At 43.6% G+C, this 24,878-nt stretch overlaps 1 protein-coding gene across 1 annotated transcript in view; it reads right to left on the bottom strand.

Moving 5' to 3' along the window:
• Positions 1-20,308, bottom strand: part of LOC137527689 (ceramide kinase-like) — a 60,894-nt gene extending 40,586 nt beyond the window's left edge. The window contains exons 1-2 of the mRNA XM_068248457.1: positions 20,011-20,308; positions 3,438-3,536 (exon numbers count right to left, since the gene is read on the bottom strand). Coding sequence (XP_068104558.1) covers positions 3,438-3,536; positions 20,011-20,128 — 217 coding nt within the window. The 5' untranslated portion in view covers positions 20,129-20,308. The remainder of the gene's footprint in view (positions 1-3,437; positions 3,537-20,010) is intronic.
• Between the last annotated feature and the right edge of the window lie 4,570 nt (positions 20,309-24,878).

Here is a 24,878-nt window from a genome sequence, read left to right as displayed (position 1 = left end):
TGTGTCTTTGTGACTCTACAGAAGAAACTGGACAGCACATCTGGAAGCACCTGTCTTTCTTCAAATGGATGTAGTTAAGATTTGTATGCATGCTAGATTGTTCTTGGAGTGCTGGATCATCTTGGCTGACAGCATTATTCACCTCTTTTCCCCCCACAATCTATTGCCGAGGGATGACACATGGAGCACGGTGCAGTGGCTTCTGGCGGGCGCGGTAAAGTGGGAGAACAATGTGCTCGGGTAACAGCAAAGATCCGGTGTAGGTGATGTCAAGATGCTCCCGTACACACGCTGCATTCCCACCCACGGCGATCTCTATTGGCTACTCCTGTGGTATTTAATCCTGTGTAAACAGCTTTAAGGCCTTAGACACACTAGAAGCTTTTCTGCGCATTTGCAATTGCTGAGAACTTTTAAAAAAATCGCTCCCATTCACTTCCAAGTAAAATTGCAGCGATCGCGTACGTTTTTACGCGTCTATGATTTTACGCGATCAGGCGATTTTTACAAACGCTCAGAAAAGCGCTTGTTCCAAGTTTTGCCATTGCTGAAGACATTTAAACTATCTTTAGAGGAGGAATTTAAGTTAAGAGACCTATGGAGGCTGCCATATTTATTTCCTTTTAACTACTTGCTGACTGCTCCACGCCAATTGGCGTGAATCTCTGCAGGCAGAGATAGCAGAGGATCATTTGCTGACGCGCGCGCATCCCCGCTGGAATGAAGGCGCCCCGCTCCGCCATCAGTCTCCCAGCGGCGACCGCCGTTAGGAGAATGTTAGACAGCGAATAACCCTGTACAGCACTGTGATCTAAGGCAGCGCAGTACTGGGGACAGTGAAGCCTATGACAGCTGATCACGCTGATTGGCTGGCGGGGGGAATAAAAAAATCATAAATAAATGAGCAACTTCATTAAAAAATAAATGCAATAAATATATATATATATAACATCTGGGGAGCGATCAGACCCCACCAACAGAGAGCTCTGTTGGTGGGGAGAAAAGGGGGGGGAGAGAGGAATTACTTGTGTGCTGACTTGTGTGGCCCTGCAGCAAGCTCTTAAAGCTCCAGTGGCCCAATTAAGAAAAAATGGCCTGGTCACTAGGGGGGTTTAACACCGCAGTACTCAAGAGGTTAAACAATACCAGTTGCCTGGCAGTTTTGCTGAGCTTTCCGGTCAGTAGGGTCTGAATCACACATCTGAAACAAGCAAGCAGCTTATTTTGTCAGATTTTTGACAGAAACCTGTTTTTCCAGGGTCTTTGGCTAAAAGTATTAGGGGCACCATTGTTTAAAAGGAAATAAATATATCAGCCTCCATGCCCCTCTCACTTCGGGTTTGACATTGACTCGTTAGCATAGCAGGGCATTTCCTCACTCAGTTTCAGTCTTCCTACATAGGTTGTTACATTTATGTAGCTTTTCATCACATGTTCTGCTTCTGTGGCCTGGTTCTTCTTTCAGGGCTGGAACCCACAGGAGCGCTTTTGCCAGCGTTTTGGCAGCACTGCGATACGCTAGCAGTTTGCCAAAACGCTGGGCTAATGTTAATGGATGGGGCAACTTCCACAGGAGCGTTTGCGTTTCTCAGAAACGCAAACGCAGGACGTGCAGCATTTTGGGAGCGTTAGCACTTCAATGTAAAGTATTGAACCGCTAGCGGAAACGCTCAGCAAAACCTAAACTGAGCGGTTTTGCTAGCGTTTTGCGGTTCAGCACACTGTAACAAAATGAAAAATAATTCACAGGACCAATCAGGATAAAAACGCAAAACGCAAAACTCTACACACCCGCTGGGCAAAAAAATACAATGTTGCAAAACATGACCAAAAACGCACATGAATCCGCTTGCAAACCGCTCAGACAAAACGCTAGCGGTTGCGTTTTGCGTTTGCTGATTTCAGTGGGTTCCAGGCCTAAGGCCTGGAACCCACTAGGAGCGCTTTGTGATTTGAAAAGCTCTTGCTAATGTAATGCTATGGGTGTGGTCCCACTTGAGCGATGTGATTTTATAAAAATCGCCCATAGCATTGCATGAGCAAGAGCTTTTTCAAGTCACTAGTGCTTAGAAAAGGCTTCTAATGGATTTGAGCAGTAAGGCCTGAGTTTTGAGAAGTCAGCGCTTTTAAAAATACTTTGCTAATGAAAGCGTATGGAGGTGAGCCTACAAGAGCGATTGCAATTTTTCAAAATCGCAATTGCAGGACATGCAGTATTTTGTGAGCGTTTGGGCTTCAATACACAGTATATGAGTTAGCTTAATCGCCAAAAAACATAGCTCAAATCACTACCAAAAAAATGATACAACGCGCAAGCGATTGCGTAAGCATTTTGCAATTTGTAGTGTGTCCCAGCCCTTAGGCCTCTTGCACACTACATGCAATTCTGATTTTTTTATACAATACGATTTTTGATTCCGATTTTTTACACAATACGATCTTTGATTCCGATTTTAAAAAAGTACTGCATGCTGCTACAGAATCAAAAATCAGATCGTATAAAGAAAATCGGAATCGCATGTAGTGTGCAAGAGGCCTTAATCTGATTAACTGGTAAAAAAAAAAAATAGAAATATCTGGTCATTACAGAGTGTAAGAGGAACTGCAGTGAAAATAATGGATATTCATTCATAAATTATTTAGTCAATGTTTGCCAGTTGTAAAATCTTTCCTCTCCCTGATTTACATTGTGAATTTTATCAAAGGGGGCAGCAATTGCATATGTGCATCGCTGCTGACTGTTTCTTAACTCTGTGCTCCAAAGCCAATAGAAACAATACCTGGTCTCCCAGAATGCTCAGGGAGGAGGAGAGATTGAGCACAGCCTAGGCCAGGCATGGGCAAACTTGGCCGTTAAGGAATTACAAGTCTCACAATGCATTGCATTAGTCTTACAGCCACAGTCATGACTCATAAAGGCAAATGCATTGTGGGACTTGTAGTTCCTTAACAGCTGGAGGGCCAAGTTTGCCCATGCCTGGCCAAGGCTAAACATCACTGGGTGGGTGGGGTTACACACCAATATACAGTATAGATATCATATAGCATAAAAGTGGGTCTCCTAAATAATGTATTGCATTCACTATAAGTCCCTACAGTGCCACTTTATTTCTGTGATTACAGCAGAACTGCACTAGCTATTAAAGAGTTAGTAAGCTAATTTGTTACATTAAATACAAGGAGGATTATATAGTGACATTAGCAATCTTGACAAACAGGTCTTAAAATTCATGATAAGGCTGAAATATTTTACGGCACGACATAAGATGCAGCTACAGCCAATGAGGAAGCTGAACATCTAATAAAGTTTTTTTTGTCTACTTAGCCCAGTGAGTCATAGCTTAACCTTCTCTGTTAATTACAGGTTTGTTTGTTTTTTTACAACAAAGTTACTCAGCAATTAATAACTTAATTTCCTCCTCTCTGTCCCCCTTTACCTGTGAACTGGTTGCTAGGAGCGTTGATTGTCTTTGACTGCTGTTTGGCATTGCCTTGCTGAACTGTGATGATTTCATTCAATGGGATACAGACTTCACCTGCGGAAGAGATAAGACTTTAAAACTATGCACAACACCCGGAGGTGGTGAGACAATGAAATCCAACAGCCTCTCACCATTTCCAATAAGAGGAAGTCATAGGAGAAAAATTCTTATTCAAACCACACAATGCTCTATAGACACAAATTTGGGCTTGATTCACAAAGCGGTGCTAACCTACTTAGCGCGTCTAAAGTCTTTAGACGCGCTAACCAGGGTGCTAAGTAGGTTAGCACCGGATTTCTCAATCAGATCGTGCGCTAACTTTGCGCGCGTAAAGTTTTACGCGCGCAAAGTTTTACGCGCGCTAAGTCCCATAGGCTTTAATGGGCACTTCGCGCGGTGCGCCCTGTGCTCTGTGCAGTACGCGCATAAAGTTTTACGCGCATAAAGTTTTGCGCGCGTAAAGTTTTATGCGCGAAAAGCTTGTTTAGACGTGCTAAGGGGGTTTTCACAGGCGTGCTAACAGTTAACACCGCTTTGTGAATCAAGCCCAAAGACAGCTATTTTAAGACACTGTCACTAATCACCATAAGTACAGGGGGGCCCAGAGCTGTAGGGGGGGGGGGACTAATACTTCACTCCCTCTCATAAATGGGTCCATCCTCCAGGTCACGCTACGCTTGTTATGGGTATGAAGATTTTGATGTCCACACTTGGTTCATGACCCTTGTAAGATGGGCCCCGGGCTGTGAGAGCAGGGCCGGTTTAAGCAACAATGGGGCCCCAGGGCAAAATAAACCTGCCCCCCCCCCCCCCCCCCCAACATATACCCCGGAACAAAAATCGGCATTAGGGGACCTTTTTTGCAGCTGGTATAGTCAGGGTGTGAAGTCCCAATCGGTCGGAGCTCCACATTCTGGCTATCCCAGCCTGCATGGGGGACAAGGGGTTAAAAAGTTTCAGGAGGGGGGACCCTACATAATTTTTTTAAAAAAAAATTCCCACACTCTAAACATAAAAAAAAATTGGGAAAATAGGAAAAAATGCCAGGGATCTTCATACAGCCATATTGCGGCTGTATAGCGATCCCTGGCCAAAGCGCTGCGGCTGCGTATAGCCCCCCTGGAAACCCCGTCAGGAAATGTATTGCTCTTTCGTTTGATGCATGTAAAATTGCACTACCGTTAGGTTTGCTACTAAAAGTTACATTTACCGCATTTAAAACTATACTTTTTTCCTTCTAAACTTTAAAATAGATTTTCTCAAAAACTATAAGGTCTTTTTGAAAAATTGTTTTTTCCTCTTATTCCTAATGATCTCTTTAACATATCCTGCAAATTTAGGGTTTCTAGCATTTAAGGTGGATTTGCTATTAACCATTAAAGTCGGCAGGTTTTAAAATGTGTTTTTTTTCCTTTGAAACTTTAAAATCGATTTTCTCAAAAACTATAAGGCCGATTTGAAAAAAATGTTTTTCCTCTTGTAGCCACTGGGGGCCCCTACAAGCTCTGGGGCCCTGGGGCAGCTGCCTCCATTGCCTTAATGGTAGCGCCGGCCCTGTGTGAGAGTCACCAGTTGTTGGCAAGGGAAAGGGTGTGAATATTGGAGAGGGGGCGGGGCATAAAAGTTTTGCTGGGGTGCCCCGACTTACGAACGCCCGACTTACGAACGGCATAGATTCTGTGTTTACATGGAACAAGTCAAAACATTTTTTTTCAAATTGGACTTTGGTATGAAACTGAGGTGTACTACCTTGTACTATCATATTATGCTTCTAACATTGATGAAACAAGAGTCAAATACATTTTTAAGCTGAGATTTATTTTATTTATTGTATTTATAAAGCACCAACATACTACACAGCGCTGGTGATATTACCTTCTGAATAAGTGAACATTACCCTATTATCAATGTTCACGAAACGCATTGAGTCTCTCCCTGAATAAATCTTGGCTAATACAATGTACTTCGGTAAGTATGGGATTTTTTTTTTGTTACAGCTTCGGCTCGAGTTGATGGTATGAGTCCTGAACTCTTGCACAGGACTGAAGAAATACATAGAGGAATGCACCCTGTGTGTATTTAGAGGGTTTATCCTGGTTAATTCTCCCTCATTTGTGTCTAATCACAAGTTGTAATCTGATCTCTCCCCTGTGTCACATGACTGTCATGGCAGAGATGGCAGATAAGGACATTCGAAAGCGCAGCAGGGTAACAATATGTCTGCTTCCATGAATAAGGAAGTAGAAACAGTGCAGACTTAGTTTAGGATTTGTATCAGGTGTAACAAAGAAATGTTTTTCGTTTAAAGGTTATTATGCTGTTAAGTATCTTTAAGAGCAGAGAGAACGTTCTGAGTTCAGGTCCACATTAAAACAATCATTAATTATTATTTTTGAACAAAAATATCGAAAGATATCTTCTATGGCCTAGTGCACACCGGATCGTTTCCGCTGCGGTTTGCGATATGCTTGCGGGTGCGGATCCGCTAGGGTAATGTATTTCAATGGGCTGGTGCACACCAGAGCGGGAGGCGTTTTGCAGAAACGCATACTCCCGGGCTGCTGCAGATTTTCGATTGCGGATGCGTTTCTGCCTCAATGTTAAGTATAGAAAAACCGCAAACCGCTCTGAAAAACGGCACTTCAGAGCGGTTTGCTAGGCGTTTTTTGTTACAGTAGCTGTTCAGTAACAGCTTTACTGTAACAATACATGAAATCTACTAAACCAAAACCGCTACACAAAACCGCAAAACGCTAGCTGAAACGCTGCAGAAAAATAAGAAAAAGCGTTTCAAAATCTGCTAGCATTTTGCGGATCTGCTAGCGGTTTTTGGTGTGCACCAGGCCTATCTGTATATAGCTTTGCTGAGTATAACTATTTATTGTAGAAAGTTGTGTCCAGTTTTACACTGGGAATTGCAAAATCTAGCATTTTGCAAATCGATTTTCCAAGGTACAGAAAAGGATTTTGGAGCAAATTGAACCCTGTTCTCCTGTGTCAGTGGCAGAGCCCTTAGAGCGGAACTGGAGAGTGAAAAAAAAAAGTTTAAATTACCTGGGACTTCTGCCAGCCCCCTGCAGCCGCCCTGTGCTTACATTAGTAAACGACCCTCCAGTTCCCCACCACGGCTCCGTTTCTTTACCACCAACTTACAAGTCAACGGCCAGTGTGCCTGTGCAGCCCTGGCCACGAGCATCCTCTCTCCCACTCATGTCACCTGGAGAGTTCTGCACAGGTGCAATACGAGAAAATCTCTACAGCGCCTACGCAGGACCCTCCCGGTGACAGGACGTGCACACCAAGGTCCGCGCAGGTGCAGTGGATGGTGACAGCAGAAAGTGAAAGTGAGCCTTGGCGGCAACCAGACGATCGTATGGTAATGGCATGGGCACAGGGCGGCTGCAAGGGGCTGGCAAAAGCCCCAGGTAAGTCTTCAGGTTTCCTTTAACCATTACACTATCCAGCCACTAGCGCTTTTCAAAACACTACCAATCATAAGCAATTGAAAGCACTGCTGTAATTGGTAGTAAAACGCTCCAGTGTAAATGAGGCCGATTTGGTGGTAGCCCTGCTATGAGTATTTACAGCACACTTGTCCTTACATCACTGCATGTTTTTAAAACACAATTATCAGCTTCATGTTAAGTCAATCACCCAGGCCCTCTGATGTATTCCTGCAATTACCAGAGAACCCACATTAGCAGAATGCTATCAAATCACCATTCAATGCAAAGAATCCTCTGGCCTTGCCCTGAGATAGTATGCAGGGCATTAATTGATGACATGTAAAAGATCAAAGCTACAAATAAATACTTCAAAATAAGCACTGCTGCCATTGTCAGAACAGAGCTATTCAGTTTCTTTCTTCTGCACTTTGTTAGTTCAATCAAATGTGGAAGGCTGGACAGAAACTGCTGTACCTTTGCAGCTAATTTTCACACACAGCCCTGTATGCACATAACAGTGTCAGGAAACTGAACTGTAAAATATTTGACAGCCCTGGTGCCAGTATCACTAGTTCACCAAAGGAAATGGTTGTATGAATGTCAGGATGTCTCAGGGTATAACACAAATGATAAGCTTAACACACACCTGGGGCCATATGCAATTCACTTTTTCACCTGAGTTTTCTCCTAGGTGATTTTTTTAAACATGTCAATAAAATGCCTTTTAAGCCCCCAGAAGGCAAGAAAATGCTCAAAATAATTTTGTTAGTACTTTACTCCCAACATTTTGGTACTTTTTTAGTTGAAAAGTGCTGGAAAGTTATTTAAAATCAAAGATGAAAAATTATCTCCTAGGAGAAAACGAGAATTGCATATGGCCCCAGGATAGAAAAAAAAGCGCTACTTTCCTCAGTTGAGGGGAGCCTCTGATTATCCAAAGGCTTTCCCTACCCCCCCCCCCCCCTCCACCTAACTGTTCCAGCATTGGGACCGAATTGGAAATTCGGGAGCACGCTATCGTTAGAAACTTGGGCCCCGCAACGGCATCATTAAATAGTGGCTATAGTGTGAAATTAAGGTGCCTGATAAAGATTTCACACTATAGACACAATTTATAATGGCATTTATGCTGGTGCTCCAAAATGATCATAATAGCAGCGGATTGCCAGCAGGGGCGGGTTAGGGGTGTGCGTGGAGAGGGGGGGGGGTTGGTTAAGGTTAGGCATGGGGGTATTGTCAAGCGTTAGGTGTGTGGGGTGGGATTAGGGTTAACCATCGATAAGGGAGTGGGGGGGGGGGGTCGGTTAGGTGTGTGGGGTGGGGGGGACCAAGAATTGAACTTTATCCCAATCAGTAGCTGATACCCCCTTTTACATGAGAAATCTATTCCTTTTCACAAACAGACCATCAGGTGGCGCTGTATAACTATTATTGTTGTGAAACCCCTCCCACAAACTCTTGAGTACGTACTCCTGGCAGTTTCCTGTCTGGGAACCTTGTTGCATTGTGGGAAATAGCTGTTTACAGCTGTTTCCAGCTGCCAAAAAAGCATGCAGCAGCTACATCACCTGCCAACAGTAAATATGTCACCATGTAATAAATGTCAGAATGTAAATCAGGGATTTAAAACATTTTACAATGGGCAAAGACTGATTAAATCATTTATACATAATTATTGTAAAAATGAAGCACTTTTTTATTACATTATTTTCACTGGAGCTCCTCTTTAAGCGTGGAGGGGGGTGTTTTGAAGCGTTAGGCGTGGAGGTGTGAGCTCATTTACAAATGGGAGCACTGCCACAATGTTTCAGAGCGTACTGGCGAGAAGCTGGGGACGTGGGCAACCTCTGGAGGAGCCTCAAGTTTTCCTGTACCAGGGTAAGTATTTGAATTTTCTCCAATTTAAACTCGAAGGTTCGTTTAAGGCTGGGTGCACACATAACATAGGGTGAAAGGCTGCGTTTTATGTTAATGGTGTGCAATTTTTAAGCGTTTTTACTGCGTTTTTCATGCATTTGCAGTTCGCATATACAAAATGTATGCGAAGATAACAGTAAGCGGAAATAGAGCATAAACATTTTTTTTGGGGGAAAAAACGCATATAAAAACGCATGGAAAACGTATGAAATACGTGCACATATGCTATGAATATTATGCTACAAAACCAGTGTTTTTAAAAACGCAGATTTGAAAACGCATATAAATTGCATATGCGTTTTTTTCCTGTGGCCCATAGACTTCCATTAGCAGCAAAAACGCAGCGTTTTACACAACGCTAGCATTTCTGCTATGTGTGCACCCAGCCTAACACAAACGCCAAATATCTGAAGGGCTGAAGCCTCTTTCACATGCTGGTTAATCCTCAGCCGGGGCGATCATTTTGGACGGTCTCAGCTGAGAATCTAGCGTGTGTACAGCTGCCACATGATCCTTCTCGTCTTCCATGCCCCCGAACTCCACTGGCTTGTTCACCACCTACCATCCGTCCTCTGCTCTCCACAGAACACCACATGCTGCTTGGCAGTAACCAGTGCGTCTGTACAGTGCTCTTTCCTATAACTGTCACTCTAACAGTCCATTCATGATTAATGTAATCTTGTGTGCGTATGAGGCTTACAGTTATCCACACACAGATTAACAGTGACTTACATTGACAAATGATCAATAATCACACCCCAAAATGGATCTCCAGTAATGCTGCTCAAATAAATTAGACGAATATGCAAATTGCAGCATGACGAAAAAAAACAGGAAATTTGCAGGGGCGGATCTGGGAATTTACAGGGTGTGATGAGATTCGGAAATGACTGCTTAATTAACAGCTTTTCGAGTCTGATTAGATGCTGGAAATTTTCAAATGTTTGAGATATAATAAAATACAAGTAGTCGTACAGTAAAAGGTATGCAGCTTGGCACTGGGCCAATCAATTGGATTTGCTGATAATATTTCCAAAATCCACACAATTTAATAAAATTTGAATGCAAGGCAGAATTACTAGATTGAGGTCACTTGGGCACCGGCGCATGCCTGGTAAAATGGCTGCTGTATAGACCGCAATGTAAACTGCGCCTATGCTAGAGCCCAGGCGTTAATTCGGGCAGCAGCAGCACTTGATAATTATCATAAGAAGGTAGCGTGAATATCGGTGGAGGAAGTTTTAAGTAGCGAAAGGAGCTGAGTTTGTGATGCAAGGGGTAGGTTCGGGTTAGGCATCAAGAGAGGGAGGGATTAAGAGAGAATAGGCCCTGAACCTAGGTTAAGACGGTCGTGAACCTTGCCTAAGACCAAGGCGGCTTCACACTGCTAACTGGAGTTGGAATGTAATGCTGTGCGGCCATCACACCGCCCAAAAAAAGGCCTTCAGGGATTTCTGCGGTAATACACAGTAATTCCGGTTCTAGCATCAGGACAAGCAGGAGGTGAAGCTCTCTAGCGCTCACTTCCTGTGGCCGAAAATACGAATTGCGTGGAAGTGTATTGACAAAATACACTTCCCACATGCGCGCCACAATGCGAATGCTTAGCATTTTAAAAATTCAGTGTCGCCATAGACTTCCATGACTTCCAGTTTACTGCACGTTGTAGCGTAAGTGGACCACCAAGGTAGGTCGTCGAGTATGCGGCGAAACGGTCACTTGCGCCAGATCACTTTGCAACGCACTCGGTACGAAAGGCCCCATAGGCTTTCATTGGCGTAGCGTTGGCCTGTGGCAAAACAGGCCAATGCACCGCGCCAGTGGGAGCGAGCCTTCATAGTTGAATAATAGGGTTTGAACAATAAGGTTAGGTTATCCTCTATAATAATCCCCTACTGTCGCGGCTTCCAGCAGCTGTCCCTGTTATTTTGTTACTGCGCATGTGCGCAGTAACGAACATCTGGACGGGACCAGAGAGCGAGGTGGGTGGGCGGGCTGTAGCGTGCTCACGGCGTGCTCGTGGCAGGCGCGTGTGCGCGCAGTGACTGGCGACGGCGGTAAAGAAAGACCTAGAGGCGGTTTTTAAACAAGCTTAGGTCCACTAGTTTGGTAATAAAATATGGGTAAAAATGAGTGCTATTTTCCTATGGAAATTAGGTAGTGCCCAATAGTAGAATATTGGTAATTTGCCAATATTCTACCAGTGGCTATCCCCGCGCCCTTTTTCAATGTACATGTATAAGGGCTTGTTTCCACTATTGCGGTGCGGAATCGCCTGGATTCCACCGCTGATGAAATCGCATGCGGATGCGATTTCCCATGCGTTTGACGCGCATTCGCATGCGAATTCGCATAGGTGAAGGTATATGCGATTTTAACCATGTCACTGCCTGTGTGAATTTACATTGGTACCTATGCGAATTCGCATGAAAATTCGCATACCATAGCCGCATGCGAATTTCCTATTAAATACATTAGCGGCGATTCGCATGCATTCCACTCGCAGGCGAATTCGTTGGCTCTTTTGTGCGTTTTTTTACCGCTGAAAAAAACGCACCTCAACAACGCTACAGTGGAAACAGGCCCATCCACTTGCGATAGTGGGAACGAGCCCTTACTAGTGTCTCTGCACGGCCCTTCTCGTGATGATCAGCATTATATTTAGGGTTTTATGGTTCCTGTAAACTGCACTTCCAGCATTCCACAGATGTGGAGTGTACAGGTGTCATTTCCAGTAACTGCACTTCTTATTTATACTGCAAATATTTACCGTAGTAAATAGCCAAGGCAAGGTAAAACCGAAGTACAAATGACTCATACATACAAGAACAACATGTCCAACACCTTCATTGTGGTCGGTTCCTGTACAGATCAAGACTGATGCCAAAATGTAGGCAAAAACATTTCAACAGGTCAAATCAGGACAGGTGAGCTGCAAAGAAGCCACTAATCGTGCAGTGGCCCCAGGGAGCAGTCGGGGGGAAACCACTGTGGGGTCACACCTAGTATTCAAAAGCTGATGGCACTCATACTACATGGAGGTGGTCAATCAAAATTAGATCTGTGTATGTATGCACCCTTACATAACAGACATGCTTAGCAGATAGGTGTGAACTTGCTTTGTAAGTACCTGCATACCTGTTCACCCTTTCCCGTAAGTAGGGTAGAACAGCCTAAATATGCTGCATATGTACAGTTCAGCAGTTATAGGATCAGCACTCAGCACTTTTGTCTTGCCCCACAATGCCCCTGGGTTTCTAACTATGGATACTAAATGTCTGGACTTCGTATGTTCTCACTATGATTTTCCTCTGGGTATACTATGTTTTTCCTACACCACACAATGGGGGGTTAACTGGCTTCTCCCCTTCCCAATGCTAGAAATAGATTTGTACCATTTTAAAGCGGACCTGAATTCCTCTTTGCTCTAATAGATAAGCAATAGAATAATAACCTTTAAAGCGGGAGTGTCACCATAAAAATCAAATTTCAACAGTAACTGGTCTGAGTGTATTAACCTATTTTGGTTCCTGGACGTAGAAACTATGTCCAGGAACCATGCGCGCTACCGCGCGCTCCCGCGGCCGATCGCCCGCGTGCACGCGCACTCCTGGCCGCGGATTCGGTAGCCACGGAATCAATGTATCGGGCTATAGTGCCCTATCACTGATTCCTCTCCCCCGCTGAAAAAGCGACAGCTTCTCTCGGAAGCTGTGCTTTTTCTGGCTGTTCCCTCCCCGATGCGTCACTCTAAGCGTGTGTTATGCTTAGAATGACGTCATGTAATCAAACTCATGGCCGCCATCTTGTGGCCAAAAAGTAATACTACAACTGAAAGTAAAAAAAAATAAAAATTAACACACATTTACATTATAAATCTATTGTTTACCTCCCACCCTCCCAAAACCACCCAAATAAAATGTTTACTATAAAAAAAAACCATTACAATAAAAAAAAAAAATATTTACCTAAGGGTCTAAACTTTTTAAATATCAATGTAAAGATGAAATATTTCTATATTTTTTTTATTGTAAACTTGTAAATAGTGATAGATGCAAAATGGAAAAAATGCACCTTTATTTCCAAATAAAATATTGTCGCCATACATTGTGATAGGGACATAATTTTAACGGTGTAATAACCGGGACATATGGGCAAATACAATACGTGAGTTTTAATTATGGAGGCATGTATTATTTTAAAACTATAATGGCTGAAAACTGAAAAATAATGAATGTTTCCATTTTTTTCTTATTCTTCCTGTTAAAATGCATTTACAGTAAAGTGGCTCTTAGCAAAATGTACCGCCCAAAGAAAGCCTAATTGGTGGCGGAAAAAACAAGATATAGATCAGTTCATTGTGATAAGTAGTGATAAAGTTATAGGCTAATGAATCGGAGGTGAACATTTCTCACGTGAAAACGACGGAACGCGAATGGGTTAAGTGATAAAGATGCTAATCCTGCATTCAAAACTTTTTCTGCTGTTATGGTTTGGAGTTATCGCATACCTTAGGAGCACTGGCCCTTTTATTGCCATTGCCAAACAGTTGCATGCTGGGGGATCTTTTTATCAATAATATATTCCTCCTCTTCCCTTTATTCCCCCCTCCTTCTAATGACATAAGACAGTGCACTTCCTAGTATAGACCTCAGTGGGAGTGTCTGAAGACGAGTAACGAATACAGAATTAGCAAGAGGAGGAAAAAAAGAGTGAGGGAGAAAGTTATGTCAGGATTAGCTTAATTCATAGGTAACCAAGATGGAAACTCTCTAGAATAGGATTCTCTGCTTTTCCTTTATAAAATTCACAGGAATCGTAACGTGAACAGTGCAATACATCTGTTATGTAAGTAGAACTAGTATTTATCTACTTATATATGTGTTTTTTATTTCTAGGTTAGCATGGGTGTCGCTTGTTCTTTAAAGGAAATATCAAGCAAAAGAATAAAATACAAATGTACTTACTTGGGGCTTCCTCCAGCCCCTGGAAGCTTGTGTGTCCCTCGCAGCAGCTCCACTCTCAGCGCGTCGCCCGGGGTCCCCTCCATAGCAGCTGCCGACCTGACCTGCGCTAGCTGCTGACCTGCACTGTCGCCGGGTTGGCCGCTGCTTCTGGGGGCACTCAAAGAGACCCGCGGAGAGCGGAGCTGCTGCGAGGGACATATAAGCTTCTTCCTTAACACTGAGGAGTTGAAATGGGTTCCCTGGAAAAACAGGATGGCAACGCAATGGAAAGGAAACGTCTCATTGCATATTATGCCTGCAGTAACGGATTCCACAGCACCACACTGTGCCAGTGTGAATAGTACCATTACAATATGATTGCATATCGTTAGCAGTGTGGTTATACCGAATGCAGTAGTCTGAAAGTAACCTTAAAGGATACCTGAGGTGACATGTGACATGAAGAGATAGACATGGGTATGTACAGTGACAAGCACACAAATAACTATGCTGTGTTCCTTTTTTTCTTTCTCTGCCTGAAAGAGTTAAATATCAGGTATGTAAATGGCTGACTCACTGATAAAAAATTCCAACTATAAAACACTTTCCTACCAGAAAATGGCTTCTGAGAGCAGGAAAGAGATAAAAATGGTCAATAGTTCATACATTTTAGCTCTGGCATACTTCCATGAATGTGTAATTGAGCAAAAACAATAAAACAGTTAAAACTTAAAAAGTAGAGTTAAACATAAAATAACACTGGAATATCTTAAAAAAGTCATTTTTAGGAGAAGGAAGATAGATACAATTGTTTCTTTCGTTAGTTTAGTTTCGCCTCGGGTGCAGGGACAGGTACGAATGGACCTGTGTACTCTACTTAGTGTTACCTAACATCTTCAAATGTGGTTAGTGCCTGCAGCTCTTGAGGTTAGAATGAATAAATGCGAAGCAGTATTTTCTATGCTCTCTACAGAGATCCACACTGTATGTTAAATCTGAAATGAGATAGATCATTTGCTGATCCTATCCTATCCTATCAGAAAGCACTGCTTTCTATGCAGCTTTGGTTGGGAGCCCATAGTGTTTTGCCAACAGTGACACATTCCTCTGTTCCATTAACTTAATCAAATGCACAGACTTGGATTAATGATCAGCCAGAGGTGGCAGAGAATGGAAAATAAAACACATTGCTATCAGTGCAATCTGCAACGTTCACAAAACCCATAAAAAAAGCAGCAAACTAGTCCAGCCGGGCTGTAAGGAGCAAAGTCCAGATGGTCAACCATATAGGGAATAACAGTCTAAAAATACACCAGCCTTGCATGAAACCGTGGGAGAAATATTCCAAGCCTCATTTGTCAGCATTTGTCCCATTTGTCAAGGCAATGTTGTTTCGCAGTGCACTATGGGAACTCTAGAAGAGGATTCTGGTTGGTTGCAGGTACAATAGGACAACTTCAGATATACATGAAGTTCATATTAACGTGAATAAAGAAAAGATGGTTCACGTCTTTCTGGTGCAGCCAATCAACTTGTTTCCGTTAGGGCTGGTTCAGACGGACGTTTGGAGGCGTTGCGTTTGCTGGCGTCGCGTTCAGCAGCGTTCGTGTGCGTTTGGATGCGGTCGCGGTTTTTCTTCCCCTAGGGGGACATTAGCCGTCGCGGTTCACCTCCCCTGGAAGCTACATGTAGCTTCCAGGGGCTCCTTGAACGCCAGAGAAAATCGGGACCCAAACGCCGCGTTTGTGTAAACGCGCTTGAAAGCTTGGTACAAACGCTCCCATTCACTTGAATGGGAGCGTTTAACACCAAGCCCTGAACGCTGGCTGTAAACGCTCTGCAAACGTCCGTCTGAACCAGCCCTTATTAAAAAGATAAAAAGCTTCGCTAATTGGTTGCTATGGTTCATGCAGGTAGTCCTTTATGAAAGAGAGAAGCTAATTGGTTGCTATGGACAATGTACTCAACTCTGCAATAAAAAGACAGAAGCTAATTGATTGTTATAGATAACTACACGCAGATTTTTTTTAAATTGAGAGCAGATGTGGTGTGATCAGTGATTTATGATTGTATGTAAAGTCCTTGTTAGTACTGGTGTATAGTACTCTGCTTATGTCCATTGCAAGCAATGTTGCAATGTGACAGGCTGGACTATGTAAGAAGTACTCATGGACATGCAATGGCCATTGCTGGGTTTAGGCAACTTGTGTCTTTTGGAGTCCACAGAACAGTTTTTCATTCAAGGATAAGCTGTAGGTACCAGTTTCTAAGTGCTATGTAATCTGGGCAGAGGATATCGGGGTTAATATTTAACTTGCATCATCTCCAAAACTGTCAACTCAATTAAGCTCAGGCTACACTGGGGCCGGATTGCAAACGGCCAGCTGGAATGGACAGTGCATGTATAACCCCAGTGGCCCATTGGGGTCAAGAACAGATGCATTTCCATTGTAGGCTTCTACGGGAATCACATCTGCTTATCCAGAAAAATCATAAAGGTCCGGACTTTGAAAATCGGAACCAAAAGATCGATTAAAGCATGTAAGCGGTTCCTATGCTTAACATAGGATCCACTTTCGTGTCCATTCCACCGCTGATTTCCGATCTGCCACAATCAAAACTGTTCAAGGAACCATATTGCAGTACTACATCTCAATCGAAAATCTGATCAAATTTCAAATGTAGGACTCGTTTGCTATCTCTGTACTTCTTGATGTTGTACTAAATCACGTAGTCATTAACTAACCAGCCATATATGGTGATGAAAATGTATAGCTCATCATATTTTTGATTGATAAATTGCCTGAATTATGGCCACCTTTAAGCTTGGTTCCCATTTACAGCAGTCCATTTTGATCGGAGCGAACCAATTCAGTGTCTGCTTCGCCTTCCAGATGCGTTCGCATCTGCGGGGGATGCGTTATCATAGGCGGCTTTACGGTCAATATATCTGCTCTCTGGAAAAACAGAGCAGGTTTTTCTTCATAAGTGGAAGCGGATTCTATTTTTTACAGCGGGATCCGCTTCCTGCGTTGATCGGAGGTTCGTACCGAGCAGGTAAGTTTTCTACACAAGAGGGAACCGAGCCTTAAAAAGCACCCTCAACTTCTTCTTCCTGTAAACTTTTACCTGACAAGTTATTCCTACACCCAAACTGTAGTGAACAGACCTGCTTCATCCAACCTGCTTACTGATAAGATCTGTAGCAAATAAAAGTGTAGGTGTTGTCCATAACCCCGAAATCAGATTCCAGTTGTTAAAACTTTCAATGAATCTGGTTTGTAAACTTGCCCTGCAGCTCTGTGGTTTCCTCTCATAATAAAAAAAACATACTGATAGGCTGAATGGCTTCTACTCCAATCTGACCCTAGTGTCTATGTAGGGATGTACCACTGTGGTGGTGTGAGTGAGTGTGTGTGTGTGTGTGTGTGGGGGGGGGGGGGGGGGGGGGGGATTGTGAGTTCCTATAGGAGGCAGAGAATGATGCTTCATTGCTCTCCATAGCCCATCACATCAAAAATGTAAGCGCTATTTAAATAAATTAAAAAAATACCTGATTGGTCTCTTGGTTCTTCCACATCTGAGGGACAGTTCATTGATAAGACTATATACTCTGTACAGTGCTGCGGAAGATGTTGGCGCTATATAAATACTAATAATCCTAGAATATTGACATGTGAAGAACATCTCTATTCATAACTATCCTGTGAGGAGATTATTAGGAATATCCAGCACAGGTGGACACTGATTTGGAGTTTTAGAGACACAAGAATGCTCCTCAGTGAAGATCTGGTGTTCCAGTCAATGAGTCAATGGAAAATCTGGGCTGAGATACAGGCAACTGGGCCGTGCATGCATGGCACCCGCTGTTTCCCCCCAAAAAGGTTAACCGAAATGTGTCATCTACATTCTGATGAATGTTTAGTGTTCACCGTAAAAAATGGCATCAATTATAAAATAATCAAGATGTCAATAAACTGCCCAAACAGACAAACTGACTATATAAGGCGAATATTGGGACAACGAGACACATCTGTGACTTTAAACATATTCTTCATTGCTTGAAGATCTTTCCAACTTGTTGGAATTTCTCTGTCTCACTGATGGTACACTTTGGCAGGTCTGGGGAAGGACAGATGTCTCAATACCCATAGTTCCTGATGTGACATCTGCCAACCTCTCGGCATCTTCATATGACCATCCATATACATCTCTGGTGCAAACAAGCTTCTCTTCCCTCTTACAGGGTGGACTGTCATGCAGACACAATGAAAGCACCCTCAGGCTATTGAATCTACAGTCCATGAATGTAAAAGTGGAGGAAGGGGGGAGCCAAGAAATGGAAAACAAAGGACGCTGCCATGAAATTCTTGGGTGAACAAAAGTGAACAAAGAATAACGAGACAGAATGACTGTTCTCCTCAAGAGCTTTCAGAGTGTGGAAAGCTTAGTGGACTCCAGCTTACAAAAAAACCTCCCTGAAAACTGGCATGTTTATATTTACCTGTCCTTTATATAATCCAGCCTGTCACACTTCAACGTTATTTGCAATGGCCTCAAGCCAGGGCTGGACAAGTCCCCGGACTCAGGCAGGCAGAACTTCTTAAAAGTTACAGTTGGTGCCCAACAATTAATGTTATTGCTTTTTTTCCCATTTGTTGTCAGTGAAGCTTGGTCCTTCTCCCGCAGATTGGCTTGCAAATTCCAATATTAATCTGTCCACCAATGTAGTCATCAGACTACATTCCATTAGGTTTAGCAATTACTTTTTACATATAATTTACTGACTACACCACATCTGCCCCCGGACATTAAGAAAACCTATATTTGTCGATCACGCCATTATCACAAAAGGCAAACGCCCTATGCTCTGAAGGCACATGTGCGTGTATACTGAAATCAGCAGGAAAGAAATCCAAATCAGGCAAGGCAACAAAAACTGTGAATAAGTGTAAATTGGGGGGTGGAATTGTAATGTGGCTGCACAGAGACACCAAACAGTGTCATTATCCCTTCTATTGTGATGACAATTACGCTCTGGTAAATCCCTGTGTTTTGAACTCTTGTCACTAAACAAGGATCAAACAAAAATGTAACAAAAATTATAAAATTTTTATTATAAAAATTATAAAATTAGCTTTTTAAAAGACACATCATCATGGTTAATTCGCAGACCAGTTAAAGATTTGTAAATTGACTTTAAAAGGTAAGGCACGTCACAGCAAGCAATGCAATAATACCTAGAAGGGTAATCATTAAACCGTGCGTTACACAGATTAATTTTTATGTGATCTTGCTAAACACTCCAGCCACATGCAGCATGTATTTTCCTCTGACTATGACTGGGCACTGCAGTTACCCACATTATAAAAAAAATCAACATACTAATTGATTACTTGGCTTACATCCCAAACTCACCCTAGCGTGTGCACGTGTATGTGACAGTGGTGAGGAAGTTACACTGTGTATTAGCTGATGCGGTGACACATGACTTGCCGGCTTTCAATGTCTTTGGAAGAGACATTAAAAAAAAAGTGTAAACACTGTACAACAGGCTTAAATTAATGTTATTGCAGATTATCAGATTTTATTTCAATGCAGTGCATATGGGTATAGAAGCCTACAGATGAGTAGAGCAGCAGGCATGTCTCCTTAACATTATTCCTGGTATACACCGTACAATTTCCTGTCAGATTTCCGGTTGAATCGATAATTTCCAACAAGTCCGATTTTTCTGATCGATGTTGTACAGATGTGATTGGAAAAAACGATCAGAAATTAGTTGGAAATTATCGGTTCAAACCAAAATCTGACAGGAAATTGCATGGTGTGTAGAAAGATTGTAAGCTCAGAAGGGCAGAGTTCTCTCCCTTTTGTTTTCTGTGCCCTGCTGTTCTGTACATTTTTGCAGTCACAATGTATTAGCCACTGCGACATTTATGTTGTACAACTTACCACCTCTATATTACAAACCCACGCCTGTATGTATCTACTCACACTCGCTACTTACTTAGTACAGCACCATGGAATATGAAGGTGCAATATAAAGGAATATTAATAATGTCTTCAGTGCTTTAAAGGTTTTTTTTCTAATTTATTTAGCACTGTTATCGTCTGAGTCGTTGTACAGAATACATAGACAATTGAGAGTCCTATAAACACATAGATAGCTCCTGTGTTCTTGACCCACTGCAATCTTAGAAACATATAGGCACTTACTTTTTGGTTTGAAAGCTGGTTTCTTGCTGTAAAGCCAGTTCAGACTGTCCTGTACCAGCGTCACTGAAACTTCATGTCCACTGAGCTTCAGTAAAGACGTGAGATATTCCTTTTCCATATCGTTTTGTGACAGATCAGAGGGCAGTATAAGCTATTGTTGCAGGTGGAAGACACAGTGCATGCTCTCCACTCTCTGTGTATACCTAGCTGAGCAGCATGACTGGTGTCTCAGAGCCCTGTCCTGCCTCTGGTGTCAGCTGTCCTTCTGACTGCTCAGTTTTGTCACTTTTTGCCTCTTGTCCCTGGTGCTGCCTAACAGGTTCTGCCTCCTACCAGCTCCTCCTCCTCCTGCAGCCTGGTGTTGGATAAGAGCAGAGCACTACTGACATCATGTCCACTGCTGAGCACAAACAGTTCTCCTTTGTCTACTAAAGCAAGTACGCAAAAGGATAATAGAATTAAGAACTGAATGTGTATTGGGATGTTTTTGTGTGATGGGGATGATAGAAGCCACTGTGGTGTTTTCTGGCAGCGTGGGAAAGGCTAGGTTCATCAAATTAAAGGGATAACATTAGTACGTTTATTCAAAAAACAGTTGTTTGGATGGTGGCCTTAAAGAGGAACGCCACTGAAAATAATGGTATAAAAAAGTGCTTCATTTTCACAATAAGTATGTATAAATGATTTAGTCAGTGTTTGCCCATTGTAAAATCTTTACTCTCCCTGATTTACATTCTGACATTTATCACATGGTGACATTTTTACTGCTGGCAGGTGATGACAGTGGAAGGAGATGCTGCTTGCTTTTTTGGCAGTTGGACCCAGCTGTAAACAGCTGTTATTTCCCACAATGCAATGAGGTTCACAGACAGGATACTGTCAAGACCAGGGTCCTGACATCACACTGTGGGAGGGGTTTCACCACATATCAGCCATACAGAGCCCCCTGATGATCCTTTTGTGAAAAGGAAAAGATTGCTCATGGGAAAGGAGGTATCAGCTACTGCTTGGGTTCCCTGATTGGGTGGCCAGTACCCACTACACGATTTTTCTGATGACCGACGGTTCTTTGAGCAACGAGCTATCGTTTCTGCAATCTCATGTGGGTACAGACGCGCGATTGCGCAAATGATGTTTGGCGACACACAACTACAACAGTCACGATGCAGTGGATCTTTAAGATCCCCAACGACTCCCGCTCATTTTACCGCAATCGCTTGAACTCTTGTTTGTGCCTGTCACGTGACGTTGCATGTACTTGCCTGAAGGTAGCATCGGGGAACGCTCATCATCGGGATCCATCTTCCTGCGTCGTTAGGTAATTATATAGCTTCAAGGCTCGTACACACGAACACCACCACAACATGACCGACACAACAACAAACCATTTACACAACATGTAATTTTACGCAAACCAACCAATTGAATGACCAACTCATCTACATACAGCGCATGCAAGCGAAACGACAGACCGCATGATATGGCCACATTAAAGAAAAGTATGTTGTCGTGTGAGTTTATCTGGTGGATGGATCGGGCAAACCGCCTCTTATCAGTTGCTTGACTGGTCATTTACCACGCGCACACACGCCTGATTGTTGTCCAACAGACTACAAGCAGACGACAGTCAGGCGGATTTGTTGGACGTGTGTAGCCTTTAGACCTCAAATGGCTTATCCTCAAGAGATTTCCCCATACATCATTAGTCTCAAGGCTAGTGACGCATCTGTACAGTACTCAGCCCTGAAATGGGATTAAGTCCTGATCTCTGCCGGTAACAGTTAGTAATTTTACACGTGTTATTAGTGTTAGGTAAGGAGTAGGAAAGGAGTAAAATAATAGTGTATATAGACTTTAAAGAGAATCTGTAGTAAAAATAAAAAAAAGAAGGTTTGGGGTCCTATAGAGCCTTCCCGTTCTCCTCGTGGTCCCCGCATTCCATCACTGGGTCCCCGGTTTAAATCTCCCGCCGCAAGAGGCTTCGGAAGTCTTCGGGAGCCCTCCTGAAGACGGGTGGCTCTGTACTGCGCATGTACTGTACATGCAGGAGGGCGCTCGCGTGTGCGTAGTACAGAGCAGCCCTTCTTCGGAAGCCTGAGTGCTTCTGAAGACTCCTGGAGCCTACCAGAAACGGAAGAGAGCAGTCTACGAGCCATGGGGTCGTAGACTGCTAACAGGGGAGCCTGCGGGGGAACGCAGGGACTGTGAGGAGACCAGGAAGGCTCTTTAGGACCTAGAGCCTTCCCTTTCCTTAGATGAGTCCTCTATCTGTTTTTGATTTTTATTTTCACTTCAGATTCTCTTTAATATAAATAGTCAGTGTATTAAAATAGAACTCTATTCAAAACCTTTTTTTTCTAAATGTTTTTAGTATCTTGGGGATGTGATTAGAAACTCTGTCAGGTGTTTATTGCTGGTCATTGTTGTGGAGGTTTTACCCAATTTCCTTTTCCTGTTAAACCTGGCACTGGAACAGAAAGAGAGCTGAATTCCAAGCTGCTGTAGCTGTCACAGTAAGGAGAGCTGAGGTCACACCTTCTACAAAGAGAAACAAACAGTTGTTAAGAGGTGAGACTTCCCCTTCCTACAGGAGATTTCCTCTCACTTCCTCATATGTCTCTGGGTGGTTTGGTTTTCTTTACTTTTACCTACTTGTAGATTAGAATTGTAGAATTCCCTGATGATTGGAAAAATTTAGGGCAAAATAAGAAGAGGATGGCAAAGGCTAAAGAGTACTCAACACCCGACGGGTCCAGGAACGCCCCATTGACGATGAGCGTCCAGCGACTCCTGCTCGCGATGTTACACGACAGGCGCGAATGAGAAGTCAAGCTATTGCGGTGCTTTGTGTGGAGTCGTCAGGGACCTTTAGGATCCGATCTGCCGTGACGGTGGTTATTGGAATGCGCGCTAAACCTCGTTCACGTGATCGCGCGCCTGTACCTACAGTGTGATATTAAATTGATTGATCAAAAAAAATTGCCCAACGTCGGCAAAATCATGTGGTGGGTACGGGCCTTAAGATGGATAGACAGCATATGTGAAGCTATACTATAAACATGCCTATGCAACAGCTAAAAAAAGGCATGATTGACAGACACACCAAGAGAGGCATGCAAGAGTACATATGGTCACAAAGAGTCACAGCCTATTAAACAAATGAGGAGGACTAGATATTCGACCCTAGCGATTCGGCCGACATTGCCATCAATTTCTGTGTGGGAGGCAGCGAATCCCATAGCCGTGCAGCTGCGCACGGTGGCTAGTGGAAACGGGCCCTAAAAAGTATTAGAGGCAGAGGATCAGCAGGATAGCCAGGCAACTAGTATTGTTTAATATCAATAAAGAGATGTGGATTCCGGAACTTTGAAGTAGATTCTTTATTCAAGCATGGTACAAAATATGGATTGCAAAAGGTAAAAATAAGTCTGTGTCTAGTATTGTTTAAAAGGAAATAAATATGGCAGACTCCATAACACTCTTGTTACAGTTGTCCTGTAAGGTTGTACACACGCCGTACTTATTTAACCCCCTTGGCGGTATGAAAAATACCGCCAGGGGGCAGCGCAGTAGTTTTTTTTTTGATTTTTTTTTTTTAAATCATGTAGCGAGCCCAGGGCTCGCTACATGATAGCCGCTGCTCAGCGGCATCCCCCCAGCCCCGCCGATCGCCTCCGGCGATAGGCGATCAGGAAATCCCGTTCAAAGAACGGGTTTTCCTGGAGGGCTTCCCCCGTCGCCATGGCGACGGGGCGGGATGACGTCACCGACGTCACCGACGTCGGGACGTCATTGGGAGACCCGATCCACCCCTTGGCGCTGCCTGCCACTGATTGGCCAGGCAGCGCAGGGGTCTGGGGGGGGGGGGGCGCGCGCCGCACCGGATAGCGGCGATCGGGCGCGCGGCGGCGGCGATCGGGGTGCTGGCGCAGCTAGCAAAGTGCTAGCTGCGTCCAGCAAAAAAAAAATTATGAAAATCGGCCCAGCAGGGCCTGAGCGGCACCCTCCGGCGGCTTACCCCGTGTCACACACGGGGTTACCGCTAAGGAGGTTAAACGACAGGTCCGTCAGACCCTCACGTGGTGCGGTCGTTCTGCCGACAGTTGCACGTGAGTACAAGCTGTCGGCAGACTGATAAGACTGTTTTTGACTGATCCTGACGGACCTGTCGTTTGAAGAAGTACGGCGTGTGTATGCGCCTTTAAAGTGGATCTGAACTGACTGAAGAAACATATAGAGAAATGCACCCTGTATATATTTAGAGTTTAGCCTGTTTAATTCCCCCTCATTTGTGTCTAATCACAAGTTGTAATCTGATCTCTACCCTATGTCGCATTACTGCCTATGGCAGAGATGGCAGATAAGGTCATTTGAAAGCGCAGGAGGTTAACAATATGTCTGCTTCCATGAATCAGGAAGTAGAAACTGTGCAGATTTATTTTAGGATCTGTATCAGCTGTAACAAAGAAATGTTTTTTTGTTTAAAGAGACTGAAGTCTAATTTTTACCAGTTTTTTTAATGAATCATGTTTAGCATTATAGTCTAAGTTGAATCGCCGCAAACCCACCGCAAAACGAGTGTTTCTTCATAAAGAAAATGCCCTGCAAAGCTCCAGGGCTCGCAGGGCTTTACTTCCTTGAAGAGGCAGAGCTTTGAGCTGTAGCTCTGCCTCCTCCGCAGTCAATCTCTGCCGATTGCGGCCTCGCCCCGCCCCTCTCAGTCTTCTTTCACTGAGAGGGGCGGGGAGGAGGCGCAGATCCACGGAGATTGATTGCGGAGAGGCAGAGTTACAGCTCAAACCTCTGCCTCTCCAGGGCAGCACGTTCTGCGACTTGCAAAATCGTGGAACTTTACAGGTCGTTTTCTA

The sequence above is a fragment of the Hyperolius riggenbachi genome, chromosome 8, assembly GCF_040937935.1.
Source record: "Hyperolius riggenbachi isolate aHypRig1 chromosome 8, aHypRig1.pri, whole genome shotgun sequence".
In the NCBI taxonomy this organism is placed as follows: domain Eukaryota; kingdom Metazoa; phylum Chordata; class Amphibia; order Anura; family Hyperoliidae; genus Hyperolius; species Hyperolius riggenbachi.
The sequence above is the reverse complement of the archived record's forward strand: the minus strand, read 5'-3'. Positions and strand labels throughout refer to the sequence as shown.